General features: G+C 42.2%; 2 protein-coding genes across 4 annotated transcripts in view; both read right to left on the bottom strand.

Annotated features, from left to right (window-relative positions):
• MIPEP (mitochondrial intermediate peptidase) overlaps nucleotides 1–6,660 on the bottom strand; it is a 62,246-nt gene extending 55,586 nt beyond the window's left edge. The window contains exons 1-5 of the mRNA XM_015852089.3: nucleotides 6,413–6,660; nucleotides 3,935–4,108; nucleotides 2,386–2,474; nucleotides 1,377–1,463; nucleotides 234–297 (exon numbers count right to left, since the gene is read on the bottom strand). Of these exons, the coding sequence (XP_015707575.1) occupies nucleotides 234–297; nucleotides 1,377–1,463; nucleotides 2,386–2,474; nucleotides 3,935–4,108; nucleotides 6,413–6,577 (579 nt within the window). The 5' untranslated portion in view covers nucleotides 6,578–6,660. The remainder of the gene's footprint in view (nucleotides 1–233; nucleotides 298–1,376; nucleotides 1,464–2,385; nucleotides 2,475–3,934; nucleotides 4,109–6,412) is intronic.
• A 180-nt stretch (nucleotides 6,661–6,840) lies between these two features.
• LOC107308299 (uncharacterized) lies at nucleotides 6,841–14,795 on the bottom strand. Of its 3 annotated transcripts, none has more exons than XM_085555518.1 (5): nucleotides 13,446–14,795; nucleotides 12,225–13,224; nucleotides 11,082–11,273; nucleotides 8,789–8,851; nucleotides 6,841–8,452 (listed from the first exon to the last, which is right to left on the bottom strand). In XM_085555518.1, exons 3-5 carry the CDS (start codon nucleotides 11,245–11,247, stop codon nucleotides 7,659–7,661), a joined length of 1,023 nt encoding a protein of 340 aa, XP_085411644.1. In that variant the 5' UTR covers nucleotides 11,248–11,273; nucleotides 12,225–13,224; nucleotides 13,446–14,795; the 3' UTR covers nucleotides 6,841–7,658. The 3 variants fall into 3 exon arrangements, with proteins under 3 accessions (XP_085411644.1, XP_085411633.1, XP_015707576.1); XM_085555507.1 differs by lacking the exon at nucleotides 12,225–13,224 and adding an exon at nucleotides 11,521–11,579; XM_015852090.3 differs by lacking the exon at nucleotides 12,225–13,224.
• Nucleotides 14,796–15,344: the final 549 nt, after the last annotated feature.

Below are 15,344 nucleotides of genomic sequence, written 5' to 3'. Positions count from 1 at the left end.
CAGCTGCTCAAATATATTTCATATAAAGAACAGCCAATTAACGACTAAAACAACACAAGCCCACTATAGAAATTACTTAAGATGGAGAAAATTAATCTCTTCTGATAGACACCAAATTCTCCACAGAAGACAAAGGGCTTTTCTGAGGACAAACTGACTCAGAATCACATTTCATATCCTGTATCTTTGGTAGTCATGAAAATTTTTATACACGTGTTGTAGCAAAAAATTACCTTTTCTTCATCCAAATGAATGCCACTGATCTCAAAATCAAACATAAAAAGTTCTGCCACTCGCCTAAAAATACAGTAAATCCCTGTTAAAACAGCCTCATTTGATACTAAGCACAATGTCTTCACATCTTTTATATTTATTAGTTATGTTTGATATCTTTAATAGGGGATATTATTTATTCCACTGTTACAAATATCACGATTACAGACAGACCTCCTATGTTTTAAGCCCTTAACAGTTTACTCAATGAATCAAAATTTTTCCTTTGTAGTTATTTAGTCATCTGCATTGAAAGTAATCTTTCAAAACAATTCTACTACTTTAATGTAGATATTTAACCAATTTGTGCAAATTACCCTTCTAAACTGACACTCCATTTATTCAAACTGATCAGAAAATGATCTGTATCATCTTTGACTATATGGAAAGAAGGATCAAGGAAATAACTTATTAGTAACATGAGCAAACATCAGGCATTAAGCTTGTCTAACCACGTCAAGAAAAAAATAATTAAAAACTGTAAGTACATAAACAGCTAATAAAACATTTTACGGTAACCATAAAGTAAGCTCTACATATACTAATAAACAGATTTTAAAAGAAAAAAAACACATCTGCAGCTCACAAGTTCCATGAATAAAAGCATCTATTTTCCTGAAACATCAGGAATATATCATAGGTATTACATATCAGAAATTTTTCTAGTGGACTCTTGACTAAGCCTGAAAATCAAGAGATCCACCTGATATTTTCAGACTGAATAAAGTCCCCTGATTTCCGATTCTACAAACTGAACTCAAGTTATGTAAGTCAGTTCCCTACTGTTATTGCTAAACACTTACTTTGACACATACATCACAGACGTGCACCTCATTGTAATCAAGCTGGTATTATTATAGAAAACCCTGAATTCTCATTTTTTATTTTCATGGATACCAGTAATGCAGTGCTCTGCAGTCCCAGGGGCATGCTCCAAGACAGCACAACTACAGCCAACTCACATACAGGTACTTCAGTAATAACCAACACATAAGTAACAGAGTTGTGGTATGTTTTCCAGTCAGACAGAACACAAACTATAATTTCAGTAAGGAATGAGATATTCTATCCAAACATCTAAATCTATAAACATTAATAAGTACCTGGTTTCTGGATCTAGGGAATTCATAACAACTTCATCAGCTAACAACCGTCTCAAACTCTGGCACAGTTCAACATCTGTATTTAATCTGGAAAAGCAGAGGAAAAGAATCATACAATTGCAACCACTATAAATATTTCAGTCTCTTGATAGCACTACTTAAAGGTCAAGTTCACTCTTTATCAAGATAACATAAATACAGAAGGTTTTCAGAACAAGTTCTGTGAAATGGAATTCTACAAGACCTCACATGTCAAGATAGACCAGTTATATACACCTCAGTTGTACTCAGACACATCCCAAAACATTCAACTTAAACAGGGACTGTCCTTTTCTCTTTCACATACTTCATCTAGAGGCTGAAATTCAAAGGTTCAGCACAAAGGGAAAAAGTGTTGTGAAATACAACAGCCCGAAGCTTAAAACCAAATTAACAGTTTGCACATTGCCACAAGTTGCTGCAGGGGAGATTTAGATAAGACATAAGGAAAAACTTTTTCTCTCAGAGAGTGGTCAGGCACTGGAATGGCTGCCCAGGGAGGTGGTGGAGTCGCCATCCCTGGCAGTGTTCAAGAGGCGTCTGGATGAGGAGCTCAGAGATATGGTTTAGTGGCTTGTGGTAGCAATGGTAATGGGAGGACAGTTGGACTGGATGATACTGTAGGTCCTTTCCAACTTTGTGATTCTATGATTCTATACATATGTTTTACAGTATCTAGCTAACTGTCACGAGTCTTAGAAAAATGTAGTTTTAAACCTCTGATGGGTTTCAGTGACACGGAGTCAGCTCACAACGCAAACTCTGTTATGAACATAAAATTAAACTTAAGTAGAAAAACATTTTATTAGACACAGTAATAAAATTAAATTCTCAAATCTCTGTTATAGGAAGACAGAAAATTTGTTGCCATACACAAACGTTTCTTACATATTTTTTTGGATCCATCTTATAACAGATGATCATATGGTACACTTCAAAGATGCAAATGGTAATAGCAAAGAGAACATACTTTTCGACCATAGTGCTGATGTTCCGGCAAGCTTCTTCAGCAGCCTCTCTGAATGCCAAGTCAGGATGGGCAATTCTCACAAAATCAGCCTGACACAGTAAAAGAAGAAAATAATGAGTCAAGAAATCACATTGCAAATTTTTAACCATACACAAAAGTTGCAATGGAATAGTTCTATTCAGATTAACGTTTATTGATACAGTTCTGTATAACCTATTTGAACAATTTGCATATTTTTTTCTCCTCAAAAGTAAAGCTTATAAGAGAACTGTGCTAACAGGTTTCGAAGCAGCCAGTGACTGAGTCTTTCCAAAAATATCTTTAATCTTTGTACTTCATTAAACTGTGTTAGTACAGTGTACCCCTGAGAGTCCCAGTCCAAATGGCTTCTAGATAAAGTTCTCCAAGGACAGACCATTTTTGAGCATGTAAATGTGAAAGCAGCACACAGGAGGAACCAAGGTATCTTTAAAGCAAACTAAAACAAAACTATGACCACTGAATTCTAACATGAAGTGCCTGAGGGAGGTTTTGACAGATTAAGAGGAAGCAATTGTAGTTCATATTACAATGCAATAGACAAAAGAGAACGAGTGTGCAAGTACTTTCAGGAATCACAGAACCATAGAATGGTCTGGTTGAAAAGGACCGTGATCATCTAGTTTCAACACCTGTCACAAAAGAGGTCTTGAAAAGAACAAGGAAAAAGATTTGAAAACTGAAACCAAGAGAAATTCAAATATGAAAACCCACGGCAAAAAGTTCAATGAGCTATTATTTATTAACAACTGATTTCAGCTGTAAATGCTTTCTACAGATGAAGAGCAATGTTCTACTAAAAGATACTTCTGAAACAATTTCTAGTGAGCAATAAGGTGTACATGGTAAAACTCAACATTTTGTGATAAAAAGCACTGGAACAGGCTGCCCAGGGATGGTGTGGATGCCCCGTCCTTGGAGGTGTTCAAGGCCAGGTTGGATGGGGCCCTGGGCAACCTGATCTAGTGAATGTGGAGGTTTGGTGGCCCTGCCAAGCAGGAGGGTTGGAACTTCATGATCCTTGAGGTCCCTTCCAACCCAGGTCATTCTGTGATTCTGTGACTTAGTACTGTAATTCTGCAGACATCAGAAACTGCAGTCTAGGAAACAGTTGCATTGTGTTAATAAAAGGCAATACTATTTGCAACCAACATGTTACACAGTCCGCCATCTTCCATAACATAACCAACACTGGAAAGTTTACGCATTAATATTACAGCAGAAACAGTAAAATACGATTCTGACTTCACCACTATTTTTCTTGCCATGGGTTCTGTACTGCTCCTACATCTGTCCTGGGCAGTTTGACAGGATTTGTAGTTACCTGTATTCTGTTAAAGCCTTTGTAATTAACTTTCGATTTACTTTTCTGTCTTAATACAAAATTTCACAGAGCTGATCAACTATTTACTGCAATGCTGAAAAACGTGAAATGAAACAGAACAGTGTAAGGTATAAAGTCAGTCAGATCAAAAGGAACTCCTTAAAATAATAATAAAGAGCAACTTACCAAATCTGCCACTCTACACAAAGCATCTGAAAGCTGATCAAAGATCATTACAATCTCAGGCCCAGGTGGCGTTGCACATGCCTTCTGAACTAGTTGTTCTGATTCTTGCAACGCTTTGTTCTGTGCTTCTTGAAATCCTTCTGGACAACTCAGTTCTGGAACACCAAACAGACCCTGCAGTGCAGAACAGAATAGAAACACATCATTATCAACTTCCTTGTTTGCTGCTTCTTTGTTTCACTGTGAAATTTCCATGTGAAATCTTACCTGAATGACCCTAGCTAGCACACAGTAGTACTTTCCTGAAGCGCTCCAACACAAGTATTCTAGTAGAGCTAACAGTCATAAAATCAATTAACAACAGTCAAAGATTGTGGCATCAGACACAAACATCTTCACTTCTCCAGAGAACATCCTCACTGGAATTCTTTTAAGTCAGGATTCTTCTCAGCAAATGGAGTCTGATATAAAATCAACCCTGTAACCTGCTATAGTGTCCTTCCTTCAAAGCAGTTTTCTCTTATCTTGCTTCCAAAGCACAGGCACATGACATAGGAAGTCTTACATGCTGAAGATAGGGAAAATCATCCTCATGAATCAAGACTTATCAAGGAAAGTGAAGAGTAAAGAGGGTGTCAAAACAGTGAATGAATGTCTCGACCAGCTGCTCCAGATACTCACCAATGGAACAGAGATCTCCAGCTCATGAAATGAGCCCCAAGCTCTGGAAAAAGATCTTAAGGGAATGACAAGCAACAGCTCAAAAATAATATGGTACTAACAGTTTTGATCCTGAATGTCTTTTTACCAAGCCTGTCCATGTCCCAGAATTCAGGGTAAGTACACAGAGCATAGCTTTGACAGGGCAGACGTGGACAGCAGTTACATACTGCACTTGCTGAAGAGAATTAAGAAGTTCCTGCTGCAGATGACACAAAATTGTTAACACTACCTGCTAGGAAAGTTCTACAGTACAGACTCACAGTAGAAAAACGCTTTTGAAGAAGCATCATCAAAAATAAGCATTTGGGACATTCTGGGCTGCTTTGTCCTATTCTCTTCCTGTTGCTAACGCTATCACTTTTTTCTAATACTCTTAACATAAGTTGGTCACCATAAGACAAACTCTTTCTTTGTTTTCATTGGTTATGTATGGACAGGAACCAGACAGCAATAAAGAGAACACTGGAAAAAATATGTATACTTATGTGTATGTTAACACATGCATACATATGCATACATGCATTATAGTGCCCTTCAGTAACGCTTGTTGCATAAGATTCAAGGCCCGGCCACTTTACTCTTGTTCCAGATAGTTGAGGACCTCTGCTCTGCAGATCCTGAGAGCTTAGGCCCTTCTGCAGCCCAGCAACACTATTCATCCTTCGCAGTGAGCTCTTCCTGGTCACGCTGCCCTCTGTGCTTAGGAAGCATCTTCTCTTTGAGACAAATTAGCTGAGAAGTTCCTCTTCAATATCATACAGAGTTAAACATAAAAATTAGAGGAAAGAAAAAGCCCAGTTCAGTTTTGGGCCCCTCACTACAAGAAAGGCAACAAGGCCCAGGAGTGTGTCCAGAGCAGAATAATGAAGGTGCAAAGGGTTAAAAGCACAAGTCTTATGGGGTGCAGCTGAGGGAACTGCAATTGTTTGGTCTGAAGGTGATTGAGGGGAGACCTTATTACTCTCTACAGCTGCCTGAAAGGTGAGTGTGAAGAGGTGGGGGGCAGCCTCCTCTCCAGGGTAACAGAGAGAGAATGGCCTCAAATTGTGCCAGAGGAGGTTCAAGTTAGATATCAGGAAAAACTTCTCAGAAAGAGCTGTGAAGCACTGGAATGGGCAGTCCAGGGAGGTGGTGCTGTCACCATCCCTGGAGGTGTTCAAGAACCGTGTGGATGTGGCAGGGAGGGATGCGGTTAGTGGGTATAGTGGGACTGGATGATCTAAGTGGTCTTTTCCAGCCTTCATTACTCTTCTGCATGCACAGTGCCATTAAGATTGCACATCCTATGCTGGTCATGAGCTTGTTCAGATTCTTAGGATTCTCATAAACAAGCCTAACTGACTCGTCCTAAAAATAAATACATCAGAAAGCCCAGTGTGTCACCAATATAAATGCTTCTTTGCAGCGGGTCACTAAACGTTACAAATAGTATCCACATACAAAGATGACAGTGGTCACATTAATTCTGAAGCACTGCTGAAGAGCACGGACACAATACAGATAAAACAACATACAACCCAGCAGCAGCTCTACACACAAGTCTAAAGACACAGGCACACACACACGCGGCTCCCTCCGCCCAGCCCCCGGCTTCCTCACATCCCGGAAGAGGCCGCAGCTGGGCCCCGTGGTTTCCATCACGCCGTGCAGGCAGCGCGCACCTCCCACCCCGTCTCTACTCTGTCCTCCGGGTTCTGCGGCCGGTGCAGCCCCGCTGCCCCCCGCCCTGTCGTGCTTTGCCCTGCCCTTGCTCACCGTTTCCCTGCCCGCCGGGCTGTTGCGATGCTGCTTCGCATCGAAGGCGGCACCCACGGGGCACCAGCTGGTGCTGACGGCTCGCCGACCCGGCCCTCCGGCCGCCCGGCCCCGCAGCGCAAGGCCCAGCGCCGCGGGCAGCGCTCGCCGGCAGCTGGCCAGCATGGCGGAGCCCGAGACACCGGCAACGCTCCGCAGAAGCCCGATCCCGGGCACGGCCGCGACCTCTGCGCGTCCCGGCCTGAGGCGGGGAGCGGCGCTCGAGAGCGGGAAATGGGGCGGGAACGGCGCCTCCCCTCAGCCCACCCCCCCTCGGCCTCGTGTGCGAGGTGACTAGTGTAGCTTAGGAAGGCCGAGTGGGGCGCGAAGGTGTTTGGAGTCGTGCTTTTTCTGTTGTCTCGATGTGTGTTTTAACAGATGGGCATGAGAACTGTTTGTTTTCTGCTATATTCTGATGGAATTGGCCAGCAGATTAAAACTTTACTGGGGGAGTAGTGTGGGACTGTTGGCTACCCTTTACATACCAGGGGGCTTGAAACTAGGTGATCATTGTGGCCCTTCTCAACCCAGGCCATTCTATGATTCTATGAGTTTGTCCCTCTCTGCTCTTGTGAGGCCCCATCTGGAGTACTGTATCCAGGTGTGGAGCCCTCAGTACAAAAAAGACGTGGAGATTTTGGGAAGGGTCCAGAGGAGGGCCACGAAGATGATCAGGGGGCTGGAGCACCTCCCCTATGAGGACAGGCTGAGGGAGTTGGGTTTGTTCAGCCCAGAGAAGAGAAGGTTGCAGGGTGACCTCATTGCAGCCTTTCAATACCTGAAGGGAACTTACTCCCAGGAGGGGAGTAAACTCTTCAAAAGAGCTGACAATAGCAGGACACAGGGAAATGGTTTTAAGTTAAAAGAGGGAAGATTTAGGTTGGATGTTAGGGGGAAGTTCTTCACTAGGAGAGTGGTTAGGCCCTGGAACAGGCTGCCCAGGGAGGTTGTGGATGCCCCGTCCTTGGAGGTGTTCAAGACCAGGTTGGACAGGGCCCTGGGCAACCTGATCTAGTAAATGTGTATGTTTGGTGGCCCTGTCAGGCAGGGGGGTTGGAACTACATGATCCTTGAGGTCCCTTCCAACCCGGGTCATTCTGTGATTCTGTGAGTTTCATACAGAACCTCCAGGACTTTGAACAGTAAGATTTGGATGAGCAGAAGTCAGAAAACAGTTCACCCAAAGTCACAGATTAACAGCGTGGCTTCATGCTGTGGGTTCCACCATCTCAGAGGTGCTGAACAGGAGGAACCCAGTGAAGGTGGTATCATCGTCAGCATCCGCAAACAGCCCGTTGAAGGTCTCTCCTCGGTGAGCCTGCAGCCACACCTCATCTCCTGCCCGGAGTTGAAGGATGGCGGCTCCCGACGCCTGGTCCTCAGCACCCTGGTATCCATCCATGGTGTGCAACATCTTGATCCCGTTTTTGACTAGAGCTACTCGGACGTTCCTCGAGTACACAGTGATGTGGTAGGTGAAATAGTAAACACCAGAGAATTTGCAGGTGAATTTGCCAGTAACTGAGTTATAGTCATTAAGGCCGTTATAAAAGACCTTGTCGAACTTGATGGGGTGACTGTGGGGAGGAAACTTGGTGGCAGCTGTAAGTCCTACACTGAAAGCACTCCTTGGCAGAACTGCTGGGGCACCTGTGTTCCCCTTGTCTCCTCTGTCTCCTTTCAAGCCTCTTTCCCCCTGAATTCCTGGACTACCCGGTGGCCCCAGATCTCCAGTATTACCTTTAGGACCCGGATTACCAGTGGGGCCAACTGGCCCTGGCAAACCAATTATTCCAGGATAGCCAATTTCACCTTTCGTCCCTTTTGGACCTATGGGCCCAATGTCTCCTTTTAAACCCTTTTGTCCTTGCAGTCCCAGCTCTCCCTTCTGACCTTTGTAACCCACTGACCCTATAACTCCTTTTGGTCCTAGTTTCCCAGGTCGTCCTCTTTCTCCTTTATCTCCTTTGTTCCCCTTCTCTTCAACAGTCCCATTGGCTCCTAAGTGGGGAAAAAAAAGTCCAATGGATTAGTGAGTCATAACATGAGTTTCAGCACAAAAACATATGTGTATGTCACCACCATATATACCATGCTCACCATACATACAGTGCTTCATACAGGTGAGTTCAGGATAAGACAGAAAAGCCTGCTATTACAATAGAAGACAGGGGCCCTTGCTGAAAGCAATAAGAATAAGCTCAAAGAAAGGAAGGTGTGGTTAGTCTACAGGGTGCCCTGTGGCCCTTGGGGGTCGCAGTGTCGCCCAAGTGTATAGTATGTCCAATGCTCATAAACCCATAGCCAACTAACAAACTGAAGTGCTCCTTCTCTGACCTTTTTGGCCTTTTTCTCCATTTGCACCATCTTTCCCTGGAGATCCAGGAAGTCCTGCTTCACCTAATACAGAAATAAAAGACAGATCTTCATAAACAACTGTATTACCAGAAAAATGGGATTTGAATCATTCTCTGATCATTTCTATTCAGAGTTGGCTAACAAAAACCTCAAAGTAAAATAGCGATTAACTGCCCCCTAAGAAAAGACATCTGCAGGCATTTGCCAATGGTGATGAAATATCAGTGTAGAATAATATTGTCTGTAGATTTGAAGGAAGCATTCGCTTTTAATCCCTTTATTTAGCATGGCAATTAACTTTATCTGCCTAATAAGCTGATGGATTGTTTTAATTTTAAGCAAGACAAGGGCACTGAAAACAGAAAGAGCACTTAAGGGGTTGCCTGACAGAGTCCTGTAAATTCCTTTATCAACAAGTTCAAAGTAACTATTCAGCAGACACTGAGGTAAATGCTGAATCATGGAATCATAGAATTACCCAGGTTGGTAAAGACCTTGAAGATCATCAAGTCCAACCACAGCATAACCAGTACCCTATCTCTAAAAACCCTCCACTAAATCATATCCCTGAGCACCACATCCAAACGGCTCTTAAACACAACCAGGGATGGCGATTCAACCACCTCCCTGGGGAGCCTATTCCAGTACCTAACTACCTTTTCTGGGAAGAAGTTCTTCCTAATATCCAACCTAAACTTGCCCTGGCACAACTTGAGGCCATTTCCCCTCGTTCTGTCACTTGTCACCAGTGAGAAGAGACTTGACCCACTCTCACTGTAAAAGTGGATAGTCCTGACTGTCAGTGGCCCAGAGCAGACAGTAAGCAGCAGGTAACTCTTTCTTACCCAAACTGTAAGTGCTATAACCAACACTTTTTCAGCTGATCTAATTTACTGTGTAGGCACACAAAGAGTTGTGGTGTACTGGAGAAGGGAATGAAGGGGTGGCAACAAGGTGTAGCAGAGGTTCCTGCCTACACCATCATATACCACCAAATAAATGCACATCAAGCTACACCTTCAGCACTGATTTGCAGCATTCACTTCCTGTGGAGGCATGGGCTTTCCTGGCAAAGAAAGTGATTCATTAGCTTTTGGTTTGTGATTGCACCAGTAACTCTATTAGGGCAGGCATTTCCTTTGGCTTAAAAGGCATAGTAAAACATTGTAGCACACTTCAAGTTAATTTCTTGCAGCCTGTTGACCTCAGTTTGTTTTATGTACTGGGTTATGTACTCCACTGAAAAAAAAAAAAAAAAAGAAAAAAGAAAAAAAAAAAAAAACACGACCCCAAAAGCTGTGAGTCACAGTCTGCAAGATTAGGATGGCAGAAGGGTTTCAACCTGGCACAGTTTCAATCTGGATTGATTTGTGCATGCAGTGAGACTGTTCATGACAGGTTTATGCATTAAACCGTGATGCCCACTGTCTGGTGCCACACAGTTGCTGACCTGACCAAAAGCCTGTTGGGGGAAAGCTCTTCTACAAAAATTTGTGAGCAAATACGAAGCAGATTTGTGTTTGTTCTGTGTTTTACATTCTGGACTTGTGACACTTCTGATGAAGTATCTGTCCACATACATGTCTGTGAGTTCATCCCCTGATAGATCCCTGGCCTTGATGCAGCATGGATGCAAAGGGCAGCCTTATCCTGAGGTTTAAATTACCACAGGAGTTACTGCCTTTAGGCTGAGAAGATTTCCTGTCTTCAGTATTATATGCAAATCTCTACTACAGCAAGCACAAATCCTACACCATTTCTTAGATATTGTCCTTTCCTGCCCTTCACTGTACTGGTGCTTATGTTACAGCAAGTAGGCACACTCTGAATCAAGTCTTACAAATGCAAAGTGTTGGTAATAAAGAGAAGCCTTGTTACCTCTGCACATTTCTTACTACACTGATCTTTTTTTCCCTTTTAATCAGGCTTGATTTTTTTCTGAAAGTATAGTTGCTATTCTAAAGATGCAGAAATATATTTACAGGCTTCAAAATGTTCAAGTAGACCTGAAAATATTCCCAGAACAGAAAGTAAAGAATTTCATCTTTGAAGCTGTTTTTGTCCCTTGGGCCTGACCTCTCTATAGTATTACCTATTTTGCTTTCATTAGGTCTTATCTCATATCTCCATCCTCAAACAGGAAGGTGATGGAAGTCTGAGATATTTTCTGAGGGCTAGCTGGAGTAATCTATTAATGCAGGGTACCAGGCATCTTTGGGAAACTAATAGCAAGCTCATTTGTACTTGCAGCTATTTGTGTTGAACACAGTACCTGTGTCCCCCTTGTCGCCTTTAGAGCCATCACGTCCATCACGACCAGGTATGCCATTGTGTCCAGGATTGCCAGGAATGCCAGGATATGCTTGGGTACAGATATCCTGCTTTTGTGCTTCTTCTGTGCTGACTGCAATAGCCAGCAGTATAATCCAGCTTTTCATTCTTTAGATGGGTTAAATGATCTTGGCTGAAAGATGGAAGAGAGGAAAAGTTAATTTGCTTAAGTTTGTCTGACTGTTTTTTCCCCTCATATTTAGCTTGTGAGCCCAAGAACAGTGCTGGGGAGAGAGGGAGAAAAAAAAAAAAGAAATAGGCTTTCAACATATCTGTTGTTTCTTTTTTTTATTTACAGGTCTCTATATAGCACTAAATACCATCCTTGACACTGCTGGGTTTTATTTCCAATAAAAATTTAATGGGAATATCAGACATACCTTTGTTGTATGGGTTCTGTGTCACATTTTCTTATACAGTGTGACCAGTGGAAGTACCTCTGCAAGGAGAGTCCACAGAGATACTGATGCAGGTAGATGGTGAGCAGCTGAAAATCACCAAAGCTCTGGGGAAGCTGAGGGCTACCCTTCTGTCCTCAGGATGTAGCCTGCAACCAACAGCTCAGTACCTCCCACTGAGTTTCCCTGTTCTGTTTAAACCACCAGAGTACTGACAAAGCACAGATCTTGTGAATGTGGTTGATGTTAAACTGTATTTCAAGATCGTAATATAAAAGCAGAATTGATCATCACACTTCTAGTGATCTGATTTACTCTGACCAATTCGAAACTCTAATGTCTGGCAGGTCCACATGGAAGCGTGCTGTTGTTGCTGTCCTACAGCCAAGGGCACAGGCAAGATTTCAAGCCCTGGCGGGTTGATTCGAGTAAAAGCAGTGACCATACACACTCATGCACAAGGGTTCGTACAACGACCTCTTCCTCTGAGCTATTGTTTAGACTATATATAACACACAGGCAATCTTAATCATAATTTCTACATTCCCCTGGTCAGAGCAGCACCTGCATAGGAGCTGCTTCATGGCCGCTGCAGCCCGGCAGAAGCTTTTCTACAGCTTCCAGCTCACTCCTTCCTTTCTGAAAGACTTGATAAAAACTACCCTACGCATTTGACGCCAACATACCTCTTCTCTCAGGTCTCCAGATCAGGTAGTGTTGGCCATTAATAACTCAGTTTTTATCTAACAGCTTTTTAAGGGAAAAATAATATAACTGAGCCAGTCAGGCAGCTCACAACTGAGAAGAAACAGGTGTTCCCCATCTGCATTTTTCCATGACTGCTCATGGCTGCAAGTTTGTACCTCTCATCTCCCACGAGCTGGCTGTGGTGCCTGCAGGAGGTGAGCTAAGGTGATTCAATCCATTAACTTGGCACAAAACAACAGTATTTGTTGTTGTTGTTGTTTTTTTCTCTTTTATCACAGTTAGTTTTTTTCTGGGTTAATAAGTTGAATGACCTCACAGAGGGCCAGAGCTGAAGCAGAGTGAGATGAGGACAAAGATGTGAGGAATCGAATAAGAATTTTTTAGCAAAAGCAGATCTTTAGTCTAGTTCTCCCCCTCACATTTAACTATGCTTCATAAATTCCAGCTTATTTTTACGCTTTCATTAGAGAGCCCTTACTCTCTTTTATGGCTTTTAAGAAAGGTCTACTGAACAGGAACTGTGCTCACCAATTACTCTTTATAAGAGTAATTAGTGGGAAGAGGTTAAAAAGAGGGATAAAAATGAAATAGCAACAAAATTAGTATCTATTTTATTTGGTGCTATTATCCTTAAATAACTAATGCACGGAAGCTTAGTGTATGGAGGTTAATGGTAGTCAGAATTAGTACATTTTAAGTAATTGGCTTTTAAATTATCTCTTTCATGAACAAGAATTTAAAGCTAAGGTCAATTTCCTTTTGAAATACTAACCATCACTGTCACCATTTCAAATGACACAGGTACCACATAAGAGAGACACCACTATATTCTCATTAACTATAATTGCACCTTGGTAGGAATATTCAATTTAAACATTCGTTCAGTTTAGGGTAGGATAGCCCTACATCTGGGACATATCCTTTAATATTTCCTTCTGTTTTCCAAAATATTCCCAAGTTTGCGGCAGTCAAAGAAATCTACAGGAGAGTAAAAGGAAGAAGTGCTGTTAATATATGATGCTGTTAATATATGAATTACCCCAAGTCTGACAGTCCTTGTCCTCCCACAAAGAAATTCCATTCCCAGTTGCTCAAGGGGAGTGTTTTGTGCCTAAGCATTTCACCCCCTTACATGCACTTCTCACCACACAATAGCGATATCATCATCATCAGTGTACATATCATATCTTTGGTCTTACCTCATTCACTTTGTACTTGCAGCCTTCTTGGGCATCTTTCAGTATTGCATAAAAGCTTCCTGTAAGGGAATGCAGGCTCCAGATATATGCCTTGAGGACAAGCACTTGTTTGGTCACTACATTCACAAAGGTCAGTGGTTTCATTTTGAGAGCTGTTCAATAATTAAAACAGAGGGCTAAACTGGAATCTCTCTGTTAATTCCAATAGTAAGCTGAAGTGCTCTGTACTTCAGCTTTTGCCACGGTTATGCGAAATAAAATTGTTAAAGTGAACTGATGAAGCCTTGATATGCCTGTTCTATTGTACAAATATGTTATTTAAGTTTGTAGGATGGAAGGAAGGCAGGTCTCATAGCATTATTTTAGTGAAAGAAACTTAAGAAGGTTGGTTAGCAATTTATGATGGAAGTAGGGACAAAAGGAGTATAGAAATTAAAACAAAATTAAAACCATGAATGTGGCATTTCAAATATTAGGTGATTATAGAAAAGAAGTAACAAGGCTGGGTTAAGTAAAGAAATTCTATGGCAAGGAGCTTTTCATGTGTAGTTGTCAAGCTCTCCATCGCTGTTTGAAGGATTGGTCACAGTTATCGTGCCTCTGAATTTGTGACTGGTACCCAACTTTTAAGAAGCCATAACTTGATGCTTCGTTGCATCTTCTTGACATTAGTGAAACTGCTGAGAGTAACATCAGCTCCATAAACGCTGATCATGAACAGTGAAGGGTGAAAACCGTTAGTAAAAGGAGTTAATGATATAAGAAGTGGCCTCAGTTCACCCTGGTCATTGCAGGTGATCGAAAACCTTGTGTCTGGGGTGGTTCCCACTCTGCAAACATTTGACAGACCGGGTCTGTCCATTGAATAGTATTTTTAAAAAGCCAGAGCACAACTGAGCAGTGAATGGTTTTCACTAAGATCTTCACCACCACCCCGTGGTAATAAAAAATATTACAAGCTTTATGATGAGGAAAAGGGCATTCTGTAATTAGCTGCTCTCCTTGAATCAGAATCACCAGGGTTGGAATAGACCTACAAGATCATTCAGTCCAACCATCCACTTATCACCAATTGTTCTCACTAAATTGTGTCCCAAATGTTCCTTGAACACCTCCCTGGGCAGCTCATTCCAGCCTGACCACTCTATTGGAGAAGTAGTATTTCCTAATGTCCAACCTGATTCTCCTGTGGTGCAACTTGAAGCCATTCCTTCTAGTCTTATCACTGCTTGCATGAGAGAAGAGGTGAACCCCTACCTCCCTACAACCTCCTTCCAGGTAGATGTAGAGAACAATAAGGTTTCCCCTGAGCCTCCTCTTCTCCAGACTGAACAAACCCACTTCTGCAGCCAAATTTTTGTGAGGCTTAATGTGAAGAAATGAGTGCCACAACAGTGTTATCTCTTTACCCCTTAGCCCAGCACTATTAATCCAATTTGATGCTTTTCTGTTGGTTTTCTTGAGTGCAGAACCAAGAAAGACAAATGCTTCCATCCCTGTCACACAGAAGAAGCCTTGGAAATAGATGTGCAGAAAAGGTCATCATTCATTCTTAAACAGTGTTGCATCTGAGTGGCAGGAAATGCAGATATAGTTTTTTAGACTGATTCCTTTGATAATTACCTTTGTCAGGGCTGAGCATGACAGTAATGACCACGGGATATATAGTTATTAAAACAAAGATATATCCAACTATATGAGTGCGTATCTCCAAAGTCATAAGGGCCTCACTCAGTGCTCACATTATGTGTTTTGCTCTGACCCTTTAGTGTTCAACACAAATCTTGTCCAGCAGTGGCACTTGGAGGCCTGGAAACTGGCAGCTTTGAGGTGAAACAAGAACTAGATACAACAGCTTGAGCACTGAAAGGAAGCCCAACTACTTTGCAATCTTCTGAG

The sequence above is a fragment of the Coturnix japonica genome, chromosome 1 (genome assembly GCF_054131305.1).
Source record: "Coturnix japonica strain WE chromosome 1, WE-NBRP24, whole genome shotgun sequence".
Lineage (NCBI taxonomy): Eukaryota > Metazoa > Chordata > Aves > Galliformes > Phasianidae > Coturnix > Coturnix japonica.
This window is presented reverse-complemented; position numbering and strand designations above follow the sequence as displayed.